Source organism: Solanum pennellii, chromosome 2 (assembly GCF_001406875.1).
Source record: "Solanum pennellii chromosome 2, SPENNV200".
Lineage (NCBI taxonomy): Eukaryota > Viridiplantae > Streptophyta > Magnoliopsida > Solanales > Solanaceae > Solanum > Solanum pennellii.
The window spans coordinates 15,438,444-15,456,567 of NC_028638.1; the positions used below are offsets into that span (position 1 = coordinate 15,438,444).

An 18,124-nucleotide genomic window follows, 5' to 3' on the forward strand; every position below is an offset into this window, starting at 1 on the left:
CTAATGAGAAATGATGCCGTCATGCTAGAAGCCAACTTATATGATGTGTGAGATGAATGTAATGGAACTTTAGACAGAGCACGATAGGCTCGCTAAGAATCGTGATTCCTTTTTTTAGGATGGCAGAGGTTCGTGTAAATCTCATGAGATGAGACTGTCCGTTTCGGCGAGTATGGATCTCCTTATATCTCCAAGCCTTTCAACCTATGCTTTGAATATAGGGTTCTAGTAGGGTTCATTTCCTAATATACGCTAGCATGTTTTGGTTTCACTTTTGCCAGCGATTGTACCTTTTTTCGGTGTGGGGTAGACACTGGATTTCATAAAGCTCACATCATCTATGTCGGTTATAGTTAAAGTTCCCAAAGAAAGAATAAGGCCAGCCTCATGTAATGCACACAATGAAATGAATGATACCAAGGGTGTTTGGATAGGATAATCAAGAGGTGAACTAGACTCAAGTAATAACACTAGGTCATTCTTGGCATCATATTTACAATAGACAGAGTTCAAATAATTAATGAACAACTAAAACAACTATACAATGAAGACCCATTACAAGGATGGGAAAAACATAAAACAAAGGTAAAAATTGAGCTAATAGACGAAAATAGCATAATAACACAGAAACCGTTAAAATATAATTTCGATGATTTACAAGAATTTAAAATACATATAAATGAATTACTGGAAAAGAATTATATACAGGAAAGTAACAGTAAGCACACAAGTCCAGCATTTATAGTTATAAAACACAGTGAACAAAAAAGAGGTAAAAGTAGAATGGTTATAGATTACAGAAATCTAAACGCCAAAACTAAAACATACAACTACCCAATACCAAATAAAATACTTAAAATAAGACAGATACAAGGATATAACTATTTTAGTAAATTTGACTGTAAATCAGGATTTTACCATCTAAGACTAGAAGAAGAATCTAAACAATTAACAGCATTTACAGTACCACAAGGATTTTATGAATGGAATGTATTACCATTTGGATATAAAAATGCACCAGGTAGATATCAACATTTTATGGATAACTGTTTTAACCAACTAGAAAATTGTGTTATATATATAGATGATATATTATTATATTCTAAAACACAAGATGAACATATAAGATTATTAGAAAAATTTATACATATAATCAAACACTCAGGTATAAGCTTAAGTAAAAGTAAAGCAGAAATTATGAAACCACAGATAGAATTTCTAGGAATACAAATAGATAAAAATGGAATAAAAATGCAAACTCACATAGTACAAAAAATAATTAATATAGATGAAAATATAGATACAAAAAAGAAATTACAATCATTCTTAGGATTAGTAAATCAAGTAAGGGAATATATACCAAAATTAGCAGAACATTTAAAACCATTATACAAAAAACTCAAAAAAGATATTGAATATCATTTTGACAACAAAGATAAAGAACACATAAAAAATATTAAAAAATTATGCAAAAAATTACCAAAATTATATTTTCCTGATGAAAGTAGAACATTCACATATATAATTGAAACAGATTCAAGCGATCACAGTTATGGAGGAGTACTAAAATATAAATATGACAAAGAAAAGGTAGAACACCATTGCAGGTATTGCTCAGGATCATATACTGAGGCACAAACAAAATGGGAAATAAACAGAAAGGAATTATTTGCATTATATAAATGTTTATTAGCATTTGAACCATATATAGTTTACAATAAATTTATTGTAAGAACAGATAACACACAGGTAAAATGGTGGATAACAAAAAAGTTAGATGATTCAGTTACAACAAAAGAAATAAGGAGATTAGTATTGAATATATTAAATTTTACATTTACAATTGAAATTATAAAAACTAATGAAAATCTCGTTGCAGATTACCTATCAAGAAAAAGGAACACAAACTGAACCAGATACAACAGAAGAAATACTCAAAGCTATTAATACACTTTCTACGAAGGTGGATAGTATGGGAAAAGAGTTACAAAATCTAAAAGCTAATAGTCAGCAGCATGACTATAAATATGCGGAGCTACGCCAACATGTAGAGTTACGTCGATCGGAAGACGCTAAAATTCCAGAGCTACAAGGAGACGATGGGAAACTCCGAAAAACCCATAACAATGTTTGTTTAGATACAGCTGCAGGTACAAGCAAAAGAATTAATACAAATTTAAACCAGCTATTTGCAAAACCATTTACCCAAAAACCACAAATGCAGATACCAGCAGAACCACAAACATCTACCTATGCAATAAGCCTACAAAATGACAAAAAAAGATACAACTATATTACCCAATCTTACATTGAAAACATACACAAAATTCAGACATATCTAAACCTAAACCCAAGATCCACACAAACAAAAACTCCCGAAGAAGACTATATAACCCAGAAACTACAAGGATATAACAAACTTATTGCACAACCTAAGACCAACCCCAACCTAGTAAAAACATGTTATAACTACGGACTATTAAATACAGTATACACATATACCGGAGAAGAAATAGCCGGAATACCAGAACTACATAAAGCATTTTTAACATATAAAAGAATTACCAAAGGAAATTTATTCTATATAAAATGTTATACAGCACCAGCAGAGATACTATACGAAGAAATAAAATCACCAATACAGGTGGTAAAGATAGGATTAACCAGAGATATGATTATTCCAGAAGAGATAGAAAAACAAAATGAGATACCAAAAGTAGAAATACCTAACTTTTATGCAAATAAAAGAATAATTGGTATAGCTACAATTATACAAGAGTTAGCAAACAATTATTTAAATGGCAATGCCATTTGGAGCTATTATGCAAGAGATCAGGTGATGATTTATGCAAACTCCAAAGAATTAAGAAAATCAGATATGGATGAAGTTCAGAGATGGATTTTGTCATTGCTAAAACCAGAAGAACAACCATCTACAAGAGCTTTGAAGAAAGGATTTATTTCAGAAGAATTATTAGTAAGATATTGCAAACTTATCAGCAACAAATACCCAGATCATAAATGCTCCAAGTGCAACGGAGAAGATAATGTGATACCTACAGTTGATTTAGGATACCTACAGTTGATTTAGGATAAAGAACGAAGCTATAAAAAAAAAAGTTATTATTATTGTTGTTATTATTATTGTTGCGTCGGCTGAATATCAGCCATATGTATAAAGTAAGAATCTTTTAATTTTGTCGTATAGCGTCGGCTGAAAAGCCAATAATGTAAAAAGTCATAAAGTAAACAGTGTTAGTGTCGGCCAATAATAAAGATAGGCCACTAAGTTTTGTTTTTTGCGTCGGTCGAATGTAAAAAGACCAAGTGTAAAGTAGATGTCGGCCATTTTGGCCAAAAGTGTGAAATTTTTGTATATAAATAGAGGGCTTCCCCTCATAAATAAAATCATCAGTCTTCCACTACTCTCTTCTCTCTACAATTATTCCTCTTTAACGCTTCCACCCAAAATTGGTATCAGAGCTAGCTAGTTAAATAACAACTATGGAAAATTCTGGAGCTACAAATCTACAAAAACAGGTATACACTCTTAAATTTATGAGTAGCTAAACAAATTTATTCCTGAAAATCTCTTGTTAATTATAATTATTTATCATGTTCTAATAATGTTATAATAAGCATCTTTAGAAGGTTTGCTACAGAAATATTCTATGAACAAGTATGCCCAGACTATGCCATCCTAAAGTTGAAACCGGTAGGCAAAGAAGGCCGTTTAGGGGAGTAAACAGAGTTGAGGCGCTGTTAGGGTAACTAATCAAAGAAGAAAGTTGTAGTAGTGACTAGACGAGATGATTATTAAACCATTATTATTACATAATAAGTAAGTATAATTTATTAAGAGGTTGGAAGGAATAAAACTTTTAGCAAAAATGAATAAAATGAGTACCTACTTAATTGATGATAATGATGAATATAAGATATTACTACTTTATATATTAAAAAATCTTAATACTGACATAAAAAGAGAAATTTATGATAAATTGGTAACATATGAAATAATAGAGATAACGACTCAAGGTTGGACTCAGTTAACCATACAAAGTATACAGGATGAACTTTATTATGATATGTATGATTTATATGATGATATAGATACAGACTAATGATAAATTACGAATATTTACAATATTGGGTAAAAACTATAGAAGATATAGATCTACATGAGAAATTACTAATAGAAAATCTATTCGATTATTTGAGAACTAGAGAAGTTGAACATCTAGAATATATTACAAATAATGCTAATGAAATACAACGATTAGATCTACTTAAAAAAGAATATTACAGAAAGACATTTTATGAAGGATAATATAATACCAAGCAAAGAAACTAAAATAACAACAAACAATATAGGTAAAAAAATAAGAAAGACATGGAAAAAATTAAGACCCTTATATATAGAATATGAACTATCACAACTAGTCAAAACAAGTAATAATGAAAAAGATCATTTAATAGATAAAATTTCGAAAACAGAATACAAATATGTTCGCTATTTGAAAAAACAGTATGAACAAAGAAATTTATAAACAACAATTAATAGAAAAAATAACGGAAAAAATAACTGAAAAAGAACAAGAATTACAACATAGAAAAAGAAGATTAGAAGAAAACATATTAGCAGATGTATGTAATAAATCGATACTAGTACAAAGAAAAGATATATCTATTTTAAAATTAGAATTAGATTGTCTTGAATATGAGTTACAACATAATATAATACATAAATTATAATGAATAAAGAAGAATTTGCAGTAGACGAAAAAACATATGAAAATCAAGACGGAATGATAATAAAAATAATATTTTCAAATCTAGGAAGAAGATATAAAAAAATAGGAAATAATCTATACTTAATGTTAGAAAGAGAAACAGCAAAATTAGAAGACAGTTTAACAGCTATGGTAAGAATAACAAAAGAAAATGAAGAAATAGACAGATCAAAAGAAATAGAAAAAATAAAAATACAAGCAAAACAAGAAGTACAATACGTAGAAGAAATAAAAAATACAAGAATAGAAGAACTAGAAAAAGAATTAACAAAATTAAGATTATTATATGAAGAAAAACAAAAAGCAAAACAAATAGAAAAAGAAAAAGAACTAGAAAAAGAATTAAAAAATAAAATAAACGAAGTACGACAAAAATTAGATGAAGATCTTGAATTAAATGAAATAAATGAAATAGATGAAAATGAAAATGACCAAAAATCAGAAATAAGTGATATAAGTGAAACATATACAGAAATCTTGGAACAGACAAACAAACTAAAGAAATTAGAAATAAATACAGGAGATACAAATAGACCTAGTACATCAGGAGTTAAACCAGAAAATAGTCCAAGAAATAGTCCAAGAAATAGTCCCAGAACTAGTCCTAGAAGGGCACAACCAACTTATTATACAGAAAGTTATCAACAGTCAGATAGAGCTAATACGATATGGAACAGTAGATTAAATAAAAATTGGATACCAAAACCAGCAAATGAACAATATAATTTCTTAGACCTAGATTGTGTAACAGATATAAATAAAGTAATGTTACTATGGACGGGAAATATATCTAAACAACTGATAGATAACAAAATAAGTACAACAGAAACACCAAGATATATAGAAAGAACATTTGTAGGAACAGTTAAATTATGGATAGAAAATCTACCCCCAGAAAGTTTAGAAGTACTTAGAAATAATAAAAAATTAGATGGATCTTCTTTAGCAACAAATATAGAAATATTAGATAAATACGAATTGACGATAAGAAGTGAATTCGGAGGTATGACCACAGATGAAAAAGAACAAAATAAAGAAAAAATAATAAACAGGCAACTTATGACAAAATTAGCTATATGTAAAATGTGCTTTATAGAAGAATACACTTGCGCATTTAAAGAATATTACTACAAAGCAAAATATAATCTTAATGAAGCAAAAGAAGTAAGACACCAATATTTTACAAAATTACCAGAACCATTTAGTACAAAAGTAATTAAAGATTGGGAGAATGAAGGGCTTACAGATACTTTAGGATCTAGAATAAAATTCTTATCTCAATGGTTTACACAATTATGTGAAAGCCAAAAAGAAAAATTAAAAATGGAAAAAGTATTAAATAAAAACTTATCGTGTTGCAAAAATAAAATGGCACCACAATTTGGATGCACATATAAAAAACAGAAAAGTAAAAGATATAAAAATTACACAAAAAATAAAACTAAGTATAAATATAAACAACCAAGAAGAAGATATTATATAAAAAATTATAAAACAAAAAGACCATATAGACCAAAGAGGAAAATATCCCAATGTACTTGTTACAATTGTGGAAAAATAGGACACATAGCTAAAAATTGTAAATTACCAAAAAACCTAAAAAGAAAACAAATTGCAGAATTAATTATAGACGATGAAAAATATATGCAAATAGAATACATAGACTATGAATTAAGTGAAAATGATAGTATATACGAAGTATCAGATATAGAAACTGAAAATGAAGAAGAAAATACTAATACAGATAATGATGAAATAAATGAAGAATAATGTCAGAAAGTGAAATAAAAATAATAACTGAAGAAAATTATGAAAATGAAGAAATATCACATCAAAAAATAATATTTGATAACACAATTTTTGAACAGATAAAAGGAAAAGAATTAGATTTAAGCGTTGAAAAGATACTTGAAACATCCTTATTAAAAAATATTTTTAAAAGGCGAAAAGAAGAATATTATGTAGTTAGTCAGAAAGAACATGCCATAGATTGTAAATATACAAGTGGAAAAGCATATATACCTATAATAAACAAACGAATAATAAATAAAGAAATACAAAATATAAAAAATAAAGCAGATATAAAATATGTACATTTAGGAGGAACAGAAATACTGATAAAAGCTTGTTTCAGAGAAGGAATAGATACACCCATTGAAATATATCTAGCAGATGACAGAATAATACATCCTATAGAAAAAAGCGTAATCAGTGCAGTTAGAGGAAATTTAATATACCAAAAATTTAAATTCATAATAAGTGCTAATTACACAGTAGCATTAACAGATACAAACATAGATAAATCATTAGTACTATATTGGAAATTATCAGGAATAAAGTTAGCACCAGGAAGTAAAATATTTACAGCAAGATGTAAAAATATATATATATTAACCACAAAACATAAAATAACAGCAAGAAATAAAATTGATAAAATAAAAATAGAAAATCCTTTCGAAAAAATAATTACTGTAATAGACAATAATGACTACAGCTATAAAGAAATTGACATGGAAGAAGATTTAGAAATAGTAAAAGAAAGATTAAGTACTTCAAGCGTACCAAATACACTAACAAGAGCTACCTCATCAAGAATGAGTACATCTAAAAGAAAATATGAAATGCCTCAAGAATTATTAGAAGAAATAACACCTAACCACTATTTTATAACAGGAATAATGGATCAAAGAAAATATAAAATCTTAATAAATACAGGACAAGAAGAAAATCATATAACAAGAGAACTAGTATTAGAAGAAGAAATTATTAAAACAGGACACACATACCCTGGATTACCCAGTGAAATAATAAACACAAACGAAGAAACAACAGAAAAAGAAATAATTATAGGAGGAATTCCATTAAAAATACAATTTAAAATATACGAAGGAAATTATAATATCACGTTAGGAATAAAATGGTTAGAAAAAGTTAAGCCATACAAAATAGAAAATGAACAATTAACAATAACTTGTCAAAATAAGAAAATAATCATAAAAAGAACAAAATGAATAATGAAAATATTTATTCTTGCGAAAATTATTGTAGAAGGATATTACAACAGATATTATACACCTATGATAGATACAGGAGCAGAAGCAAACATATGTAAATATAATTGTCTACCAGAAGATAAATGGGAAAAACTAAAAACACCTATGGTAGTAACAGGATTTAATAATGAAGGAAGTATGATAAAATACAAAGCAAAAAATATAAAGATACAAATATGGGATAAAATACTAATAATAGAAGAAATCTATAATTTTGAGTTCACAACAAAAGATATGTTACTAGGAATGCCATTTTTAGATAAATTTTACCCACATATAATAACAAAAACACACTGGTGGCTTACTACACCATGTGGCAATAAAATAGGAGCAAAAAGGGTAAAAAATAAACAACGAAAAGCTATGGAATGGATAAAAGGTAGTGAAAAAATAAACCAAGAAATGATCCTATCCAAACACCCTTGGTATCATTCATTTCATTGTGTGCATTACATGAGGCTGGCCTTATTCTTTCTTTGGGAACTTTAACTATAACCGACATAGATGATGTGAGCTTTATGAAATCCAGTGTCTACCCCACACCGAAAAAAGATGCAATCGCTGGCAAAAGTGAAACCAAAACATGCTAGCGTATATTAGGAAATGAACCCTACCAGAACCCTATATTCAAAGCATAGGTTGAAAGGCTTGGAGATATAAGGAGACCCATACTCGCCGAAACGGACAGTCTCATCTCATGAGATTTACATGAACCTCTGCCATCCTAAAAAAAGGAATCACGATTCTTAGCGAGCCTATCGTGCTCTGTATAAAGTTCCATTACATTCATCTCACACATCATATAAGTTGGCTTCTAGCATGACGGCATCATTGCTCATTAGATGATTTCTCATTTCATCATTAGTATTAAGTGTACATTAATCCAAATACTTTCATTAGAGTATTTCTAGAGATGGTCTATTTATTAGTTTTATACTCTCATAGGTGAGAACGTTTTTTGGAAACACTTATTAGGCTCATTCGAGATTGATAAAATATTTCATATTAGCCTCTTATCATGTTGTCACCACATTCATTAAATTTATCATGTTATCTCTTAATAAGTGCTCACCCCATTATGTGAATGTTCATTTCATCATATGCCAATGCACTTGGCCCTTTTTGTGTGTGTCACACTCTTACTTAACCCTCCTAGGGTCACATCATTTCATCATATACTTCTTAGGTTCACTTATTTTTAAACATAAGCTGGAGTTATGAACCCATGAGTACAATCCATGAGGCTTTGTTCATAGTTTTTCTAAGTGACTTATATGTACCCAAGATTATGTGGTAAAAAACTTATGCATCTTGTAAGTATGCCAAAGTCTCTAGTTCGATTCATATAGGTAACATTCATTAATTATTTATTGAGGTAAGACTTATGTATCAATACGGAGACTGGGCAAGGGAAACCTCTTTCAAATCCCTTGAGCAACACTTAGTCTTATATAAATTTTTGATTTAAAATTTTGGCTTGGGGACCCGAGGTCGAGCCTCAATGCCTACACTTCTTTTTCATTCTCTTTATTTTCTTTCCTTCCATTTACGTTTGAGGCCGAGAGGGTGTGGGATCGATCCCTTACAACCTCATTTTCACTTTTCTTTGATTATTCACTTATTTTGCTCACCTATCGAAGAGTTTGTGGGTTCGATCCCCACAAACTCACTGAGAACTTATGAGACTACGTTGATGCTATCCGGACGTGGAGAATTCATCCGAACATGGTAGGACATCATGATTTTGAGGATGCTTATCTCTTATATTCTAGCTTAGACGTAGGCATAAGCTAGTGGAGGATGTTCCACTAGCATTTCTTTCTTAATATTTTTCAGAAGTTGTATTGGTGACATTTTGGCAACTTTATATAAATGCAGTTATGAACTAATTCCTTCCTTTGAATATCTTTTTATTAGATGGTTGTTATGAAGTAATGTGATATAATGCAAATCTTATACGCGTATATTGTTTCTTATAGTGAAGTCTATGTATACTTTAAAGCAAACAAAAGTTGTAAGGATTCCGCTAAAATGAACCTATACAATGTAATGATGACGTATGTAGGCTTCTCTGCACCCTCCGAGAGGTCAAATACACCAGTTTCAGCTATGTTCTAGACCCCAGACGTGAGAAACATGGTATTAGAGCATTAGGTTAAATTCCAAGGATAATAATGTTCACATCAACCACATCGAGTAGTTTATAAGTTATGGGAGTGAAGTGCACTACTATCATGAATTAGAGACTGGATGATGCGTAGGAAAATTCCCTTCTTTAGATCTCATCGTGCCTTCTCTAATGTGTGAGTACTTGGCGTTATGAGAGTATCTAACATCAATTCTTATTTTTCAGATAAAGAACACAAGGAGGAACGTTGTTTGGTGAAAAGGAGAAGCTGCTTCTTGGGCCAACCAAGTTCCACCTCAGGCTCCTGCTGCAATAGTGGCCATGCTAGTTAACCCAGATGGGTTGGTTGATGCCGAGGTGCGGACCGCTTTGACATAGATGGCTCAAGCCATCACTGTGCAGGCCCAGCCCAACAGACATGTGGTTCAGCGGGAGAACCCACCAGCGCACAACATGGAGAACAGGTTGCGGGATTTTACGAGGATGAATCTTCCAATCTTTACTTGATCTAAGACGACACAGGATCCTCAAGATTTCGTGGAGGAGGTCTAGAAGATTCGGGTGGTTATGAGGGACACGGTGATTAAGAAAGTTGATCTTGCCTCGTACCAGCTGAAAAATGTTGCACATACCTGGTGAAAGATGTGGCAAGATAGCAGGGCATTAGGCGAAGGTTCGACCACTTGGGAACTATTTAGGACCGCCTTTCTGGAGAGGTTATTCACCATTGATATGAAAGGGTTAAGGTTGATGAAATCATCAACCTTAGGCAGGGCTCGATGACTCTCAGGGAGTATCCTCTGAAATTTATAAAATTGTCCACGTATTATACTTCCCCTCTGTCGAACAACAGGGACAATATGAGCAGGTCCCTTACAGGAATCTTAGAGGCCTTGGAGGAAGAGTGTCAGGCTATGATGCTCCATGATAGCATGGACTTGTCCAGGATAATAGTGCATGTCTAGCAGGTTGAGGACAACAGGAAGAAAGGGAGAGTCTGTGAGGTTAGGAATCCTAAAACTTCTGACCAAGCAGGTCCCAGCAGTGGTGGTGGCAGGAGCACTTTCGGAGTTCGTGATCAGCCTAGATATAAGAAGGGGCATCATATTTCAGGGAAATCTAACTCTCAGAGCAGTTGAACACCTAGAGGAGGCAGATGCAAGCCTAAGAAGGGAATGGAGGTGACGTGCAGCATCCTAGAAAAGAATGTGGCAAGTGTGGCCGGTATCATAGTGGAAAGTGCAGACTAGGCACAACTTCTTGCTTCGGTTGCGGAAAGAGAGGACATATTGTAAAGGATTGTCCACATAATAGGGGTCAGTCTTGATGTAATGCTCAGCCTAGGCCTAATCCAAAAATTCTACTGTAGTCGAGCCTATTAAGAGGAACAAATTTTACGCCTTGAAGGGCAGGGAGGAGTAGGAGAAGTTTGCTGATGTGGTCACATGAATGCTGCAAGTCTTCTCAACCTCTGTATATGATTTACTTGATCAAGGGTCTACGCTTTCTTTTTTGACTCCCTTTCTTGCTCTTACTTTTGAAACCCTACCTGAGGTTTTGCATGATCCTATCGTAGTTAGTAATACCTTAGGAGAAAATGTAAGACCTGATCAGGTTCATAAAGACTGACCAATAGTAGTATGTGGTAAGACTATGTGTGCAGACCTTGTTGAGTTACCCACGAATTATTTCAATATTATACCTTGTATGGACTATCTTCATAAATGTTATGCCTTCATGTATTACCGTAGTAGGGTTGCGAGCCTCCGTTTCCCTAATGATGTAGAGCTGGTATGGGGGGGGTCAAATTCGAGTAGTTCAAGTCCCTTGATTTCGAACCTAAAAGCTACCAAAATGATGTCCAAGGCAATGTTATTCCATCTTGTGAGTGTCAATAATATAGATCATGACATTCCTTCCATAGACTCTGTACCTGTAGTGAGTCCCTCCCCCTCAAGAGATTGATTTTGTAATCGACCTGAATCCCGATACCAAAAATATTTCATTCCTCCCTACAGAATGGCTCTAGATGGACTGAAAGAGTTGAAGCTGCAGTTAAAATATCTCACTGATAAGGGTTTTATCAAGCCGAGCATATCCCCTTAGGGCGATCTAGTGTTGTTTGTGAAAAAGAAAGATGGAACCCTTAGGATGTGTATCGATAATCGGTAGCTCAACAAAGTCACGATAAAGAATAAGTTTCCACTTCCCAGAATATATGACTTATTTGATCAATTGCAAGGGTCTATATTCTTCTGAAAGATAGATCTTCGTTTCGGGTATCATCAACTTAGGGTTAGGGATGAAGATATACCAAAGACAGCCTTTCATACACATTACGGTCATTATGAGTTCCTAGTCATGTCATTTGGTTTAACTAATGCACAAGCCGCATTTATGGACCTCATGAACCGAGTCTTCCGTGAATACCTTGATTCTTTTGTCATAGTATTCATTGATGACATCCTCATCTACGCTAAGACCAAGGAAGAGCATGAAAATTATTTGATACTAACCTTGCAGGTACTTATACAACATCAGTTGTATGCTATGTTCAGCAAGTGTGTATTCTGGATTAGATCAGTGACCTTTCTGGGTCATGCTGTGTCTGATCAGGGTGTGGAGGTGGACCCCAGGAAGACAGAGGTTGTTAAGAACTGGCCAAGACCTCTTACTCCCACCAATATCCGTAGCTTTCAGGGGTTAGATGATTACAACCGCAGGTTCGTGGAGGATTTTTCTTCCATTGCTGCCTCACTAACAACTTTGACTATGAAGAAAGTCAAGTTCGAATGGACGAAGACTTGTGAATGAGTTTATAGGAGCTCAAAGACAGACTCACTTCAGCTCCAGTACTTACGTTACCTAAATGTGGTGAGAGTTACACTATTTATTATGACGCATCTAGGGTTGGTTTGGGTTGTGTTGCAATGCCGGGAGGTAAGGTGATAGCCTATGCGTCCAGATAGCTAAAAGTTCATAAGAAAAATTATCCCACTAATAACCTGGAGTTGGTAGCTGTGGTGTTTGAATTGAACTTGTGGAGGCATTACTTGTACACGGTGCATGTGGATGTGTTCACAGACCACAAGAGTCTCTAGTACATGTTCATGCAGATGGAGTTGAACCTACAGTAGCGGAGATGGTTGGAGCTTTTGAAGGACTATGATATGAGTGTCCACTACCATCTAGTGAAGGAAAATGTTGTAGCTGATGCTTTGAGAAGGTTGACCATGGGTAGTATAACCCACATTGATGATGATAAGAAGGAGTAAGTGAAGGATGTATACAGACAGGCCAGACTGGGTGTGCGGTTGATTGAATCTACTAGTGGGGGGTATTTTAAGTCATCCTAGTTCTGAATCATCCTTGGCAGTTCAAGTTAAGAAGGGTCAGCATCTTGATCTTGTGTTGATGGAGTTGAAGTACTCAGTGCTGATAAATATGAATGAGTCCTTTGCTTTGGGAGGTGGTGGCATACTTAGGTACCAGGACAGGTTGTGTGTACCAGACGTGGATGATTTGCGAACCAAGATTGTTGCAAAGGCTCATGGTTCCAGGTAATCGATATATCCAGTTCCACCTAGATGTATCATGACCTCTAGCAGATCTATTGGTGGTATGGCATGCAGATGGACGTTTCTGAGTATGTGTCTTGGTGTCCTACTTGTGAGCAGGTTAAGGCAGAGATCCTTAAGACTGGTGGTCTCACTCAGATGTTAGATGTTCATACTTGAATGTGGGAGTCCATTAACATGGACTTCCTGGTTGGTCTTCCGAGGATTAGGAGACAACATGACTCCATATGGGTTATTGTGGACAGGATGACTAAGTCTGCCCACTTTATCCCTGTGAAATCTACTTACAGGGCCGAGGATTATGGAAGACTGTACATTGATGATATTGTGAGGTGGCATGAGATTCCATTGTCTATCAATTCTAATAGAGAAGCTCAGTTAACTTCGCATTTCTAGAGATCCTTGTAGACTAGCTTAGGAACATATATAAAGCTTAGTAATGCCTTCTTTCCTGAGACAGATGGGCTTGCAGAGCGCACCATTAACACATTGGAGAACATGTTGAGAGCATGTGTGATTGAATTTAGGGGCAGTTGGGACGACCATCTGCCATTGATAGAGTTTTCATATAATAACTGTTATAACTCCAACAATGGGATGGCACCATTTGGGGCACTCTATGGTAGAAGGTGTAGGTATCTATTTTGGTGATCCAAGGATGGAGTGTCATCCATTTTGGGTCGAGAAATCATTCATGAGGCCTTAGAGAAGGTAAGAGTGATTAGGGATAGGTTGGCTACTACTTATAGTCGGTAGAAGTCTTATTCATATAATAGGAAGAGACAATTAGAGTTTGATGTTGGTGACCAGGTCTACTTGAAGATATCACCCATGAAGGGTCTGATGAGGTTTGGCAGGAAAGGGAAGTTGAGTCTGAGGTATGTTAGGCCATACAAGATTCTAGAACGTGTGGGTGTGGTGGCCTATGAGTTGGCGTTACCTGCAGAGCTAGCTTCTGTTCATCTAGTCTTTCATGTCTCTATGTTGAAGAATTTCCTTGGTGATCCAACTTCTGTTTTGCCTGTTGAAGGTTTTGGGGTTCATGAAGACTTGTCCTATGAGAAGGGTCATGTTGAGATTTTAGACTGGCGGGTGAAGCGGCCGAGACATAACGAGGTTGCCAAAGTAAAGGTATTGTGGAGAAACCATCTTGTTGAAGGTGCTACGTGGGAGGCCGGGGCCTATATGAGATCCCTCTATCCTCACCTTTTCAGCTCTTGAGATAGACTTCCTACTCATAATTCTAAGTTGCCTTATTTTCTCTATTCTTCGTTGCTATTGCTTGACTGTGTAAAGTACTTATGTTATGCTATGACTGGCATTGTTCTAGATAATTAAAAGTGTCATTCGGGGACGAATGTTCCTAAGGGGGGGGGGATAATGTAAAAACCCAAATATGTCTATGCAAAGTAATGCCTAAACGTACCTAGAATGCCTAGATTCAACAAGGTTTACAAGGCTTGATGCCCGTGGAACCAGACCTCAGAACCTATGCACCATCCAAGACAACCAACTAAGTGAGTTAGTTGATCTAGTCAAGGTTGGGTCCAACCATGTAGGGAACCCGAATATTAATTTTCACCCGGATGAGTCTTAACCGTACTTGAAAGGGGTAATCATAGGTTTGGAGGGTCTAGGGGTAAAATGGTCTTTTCAAGGTTAATGGTAGTATCGTAATTATTTGAACTATATAATTAACTAGTTAATTAATGTAATAAGTGGACAATTTAGGTCGGGTCGACCCGGATTGAACTGTTTCGCGAGTTAGGATTCACCCGGGTTCGATCCTTGGTGGAAGCAATATTAAGTTGAATAGTTGGTATTTAATTATCTGATTTATGTAAGAGCATGTTAGTCATTTCACATAAGCCTTAGAAAATCATATTTTCAATTTAAATAACAAAGAGTCCTAGTTTGACTATGTCTTTACCCAAAACTCCTACTCCTAAACTTATTCTCACATCTCTCCACTGTCATTCTCACACATCATTATCACTAAAAGAACAAACAAAAAGTTCATCACCCTTGAAGAAATTGCATGACATAACTCAAAAGAAAAATTCAACTAAAGAAAAAAAGCAAAAACATTTTTCTTGAAGAGTTGTGCGTGAGGTTTCGGCGGTGAAGCATTATTTTTGTGGGAGATTGCAGCACAATGGATCAGGTTTGGAATTGTGTTGAACGAAAAAGAAAGGTATGAGTCTCTTCCTCTTGGTCCCTTTGCAAAGATACCCCTAGAATTCATTCTTATTCTTATCCGAAAACTAGGAATGTTTCCCCTTTGTATGTCCCTGTCACTAGTTCCCATCGATTGTTGTAGGTGGGGTATGTTTGCTTTTAGAATTGAGGGATGTAACATGTTTTCATGATAATTATGTTCATGTATGTATACTCGGATTTATGTGAGTGTTAATAATGTCTTTTCCGAAACTATGTGAAAATGGCATGTTAAATCCTTGCATTTTTGTATGCAATTACTTGTAGAAATCGTGATGTTCATGGGGTGTGTGATGTTGATGAATTGAGTGAAAACTCTTGGACAAATGTAACCATGAAAAATGCACATAATAATGTACGGAATATCCTACGAATTGCCTAAGAATCTAACATATAAATGTTGAGAAAACGTGGAGTGAAAACATGAAAAAATTTCCAGAAATGTCTCTTCATAGGCAGCCTTGAGGATTTGGGTTTCAAAAATATTTGTAAAATGTGTGAGGTCATCAGGGATTGATCCCGAGACTTCACCATATCTAAACTGCTGAAAATTAAATAATCAAAATGAGGTAAGGGGGACATAAATTTTGGTAAGGCTCAAGTGAACAAACGAAAAAAGGAAAAATAAATAGAATGAGGTGTGTGGGGATCGAATCCACAACCTCTCGGATAGGTGAAGAAATTAGGAGAAAAGTTAAAGAAAAGAAAAAAAATGAGGTTGTGGGGTATCTATCCCACACCCTCTCGGCCTCAAACGAAAAAGGAAGGAAAGAAAATAAAGAGAAACAAACGTGTAGGCATTGAGGATCGACTTCGGGTCCCCAAGCCGAAATTTAAATCAAAAGTTAATATAAGAGTAACTGTTGCTCAAGGGATTTGAAATCGGTTTCCCTTGCCCAGTCTCTTATTGATACATAAGTCTTACGTCAATAAATAATTAATCAATACCGCCTATATGAATCGAACTCGAGACCTTGGCATACTTACAAGATGCGTAAGTGTTGTACAACATAATCTTGGGTACGTATAAGTCACTTAGAAAAACTATGAACAAAGCCTCATGGATTGTACGCATGGCTTCATAAGTCCAGCGTATGTTTAAAAATAAGTGAATCTAAGATGTATATGATGAAATGATGTGACCCCAGGAGGTTTAAGCAAGAGTGTGACACACAAAAAAGGGCCAACTGCATTGGCATATGACTAAATGAACATTCACGTAATGGGGTGAGTAATTATGAAGAGCTTATATGCTAGAGTTAATTAATATGGTGACAACATGATAAGAGGCTAATATGAAAGATGATATCAATCTAAAATGAGACTAATAAGTGTTACAAAAAACCGTACTCACCAATGAGAGTGTAAAATTAATAAAGAGACCAGCCTCTATGAAACACTCTAATGAAAAGTATTGAGATTAATGCACACTTAATACTAATGATGAGACGAGAGATAATCTAATGTGCAATGATGCTATCATGCTAGATGTCAGCTTCTACGATGTGTGAGATAACCTTGGAAAACACACACATTTGGATGACATCGGGCGTATCTTGATATTGTTGCCCTTGGACATAAAACATAGTCGGACAACGTCAGGCGTGTCCTGCCACCATAGTCCCTGGACAACACACAGTTTAGGACGACGTCAGGCGTGGCATTCCATCATGGCCCTTGGAAAACTCACACGGTTGGACGACGTCGGGTGTGGCATGCTAGCGTAGCCAATGGACATCACACAATGTCGGACGACGTAGGGCGTGGCATGCCATCATAGCCCTTGGACAGCACACTTGGTCGTACAACATCGGACGTGGCATGCCAACATCACTCTTATACTTCACAAACGAATGAACGATGTTGGAGGTGGCATTCTATCATCGCCCTCAGACTGTTAATGGTCCGACAACGTCGGGCGTGGCATGCCATCATCGCCTTTGGACAACACACACGGTCGAACGAAGTCCTGCGTGGCATGCCTACGTAGACCTTGGATAACACACACGGTCAGACAACGTTGAGCGTCGCACAACATCATAACCCTTGGACAGCACACACGGTTGAAAGACGTTGGTCATGGCATGTCATCATAGCCCTTGGATAGCACACAAGGTCGGTCGACATCGGACGTGGAATGCAATCATCGCCCTTCGAGTGCACACACAGATGGACGATGTCGATCCTTGCATTCCATCTTCACCTTTGGTAAGCATTCACGATCCGATGATTTCACGCGTGGCATGCCATCATCTCCTTTGGACTGCACACACTGTCGGACGATGTCGGGCGTGGAAAGCCAGAGTATCCCTTGGAAAGCACACACGGTCGGATGACGTCGAGCATGACATGCCA

General features: G+C 35.1%; 1 protein-coding gene across 1 annotated transcript; it reads left to right on the forward strand.

Annotated features, from left to right (window-relative positions):
• The first annotated feature begins 1,295 nt into the window (after positions 1-1,295).
• LOC107010322 lies at positions 1,296-3,425 on the forward strand. Its single transcript, XM_015209599.2, has one exon. It carries the CDS (start codon positions 1,862-1,864, stop codon positions 3,089-3,091), a length of 1,230 nt encoding a protein of 409 aa, XP_015065085.1. The 5' UTR covers positions 1,296-1,861; the 3' UTR covers positions 3,092-3,425.
• The last annotated feature ends 14,699 nt before the right edge of the window (positions 3,426-18,124 follow it).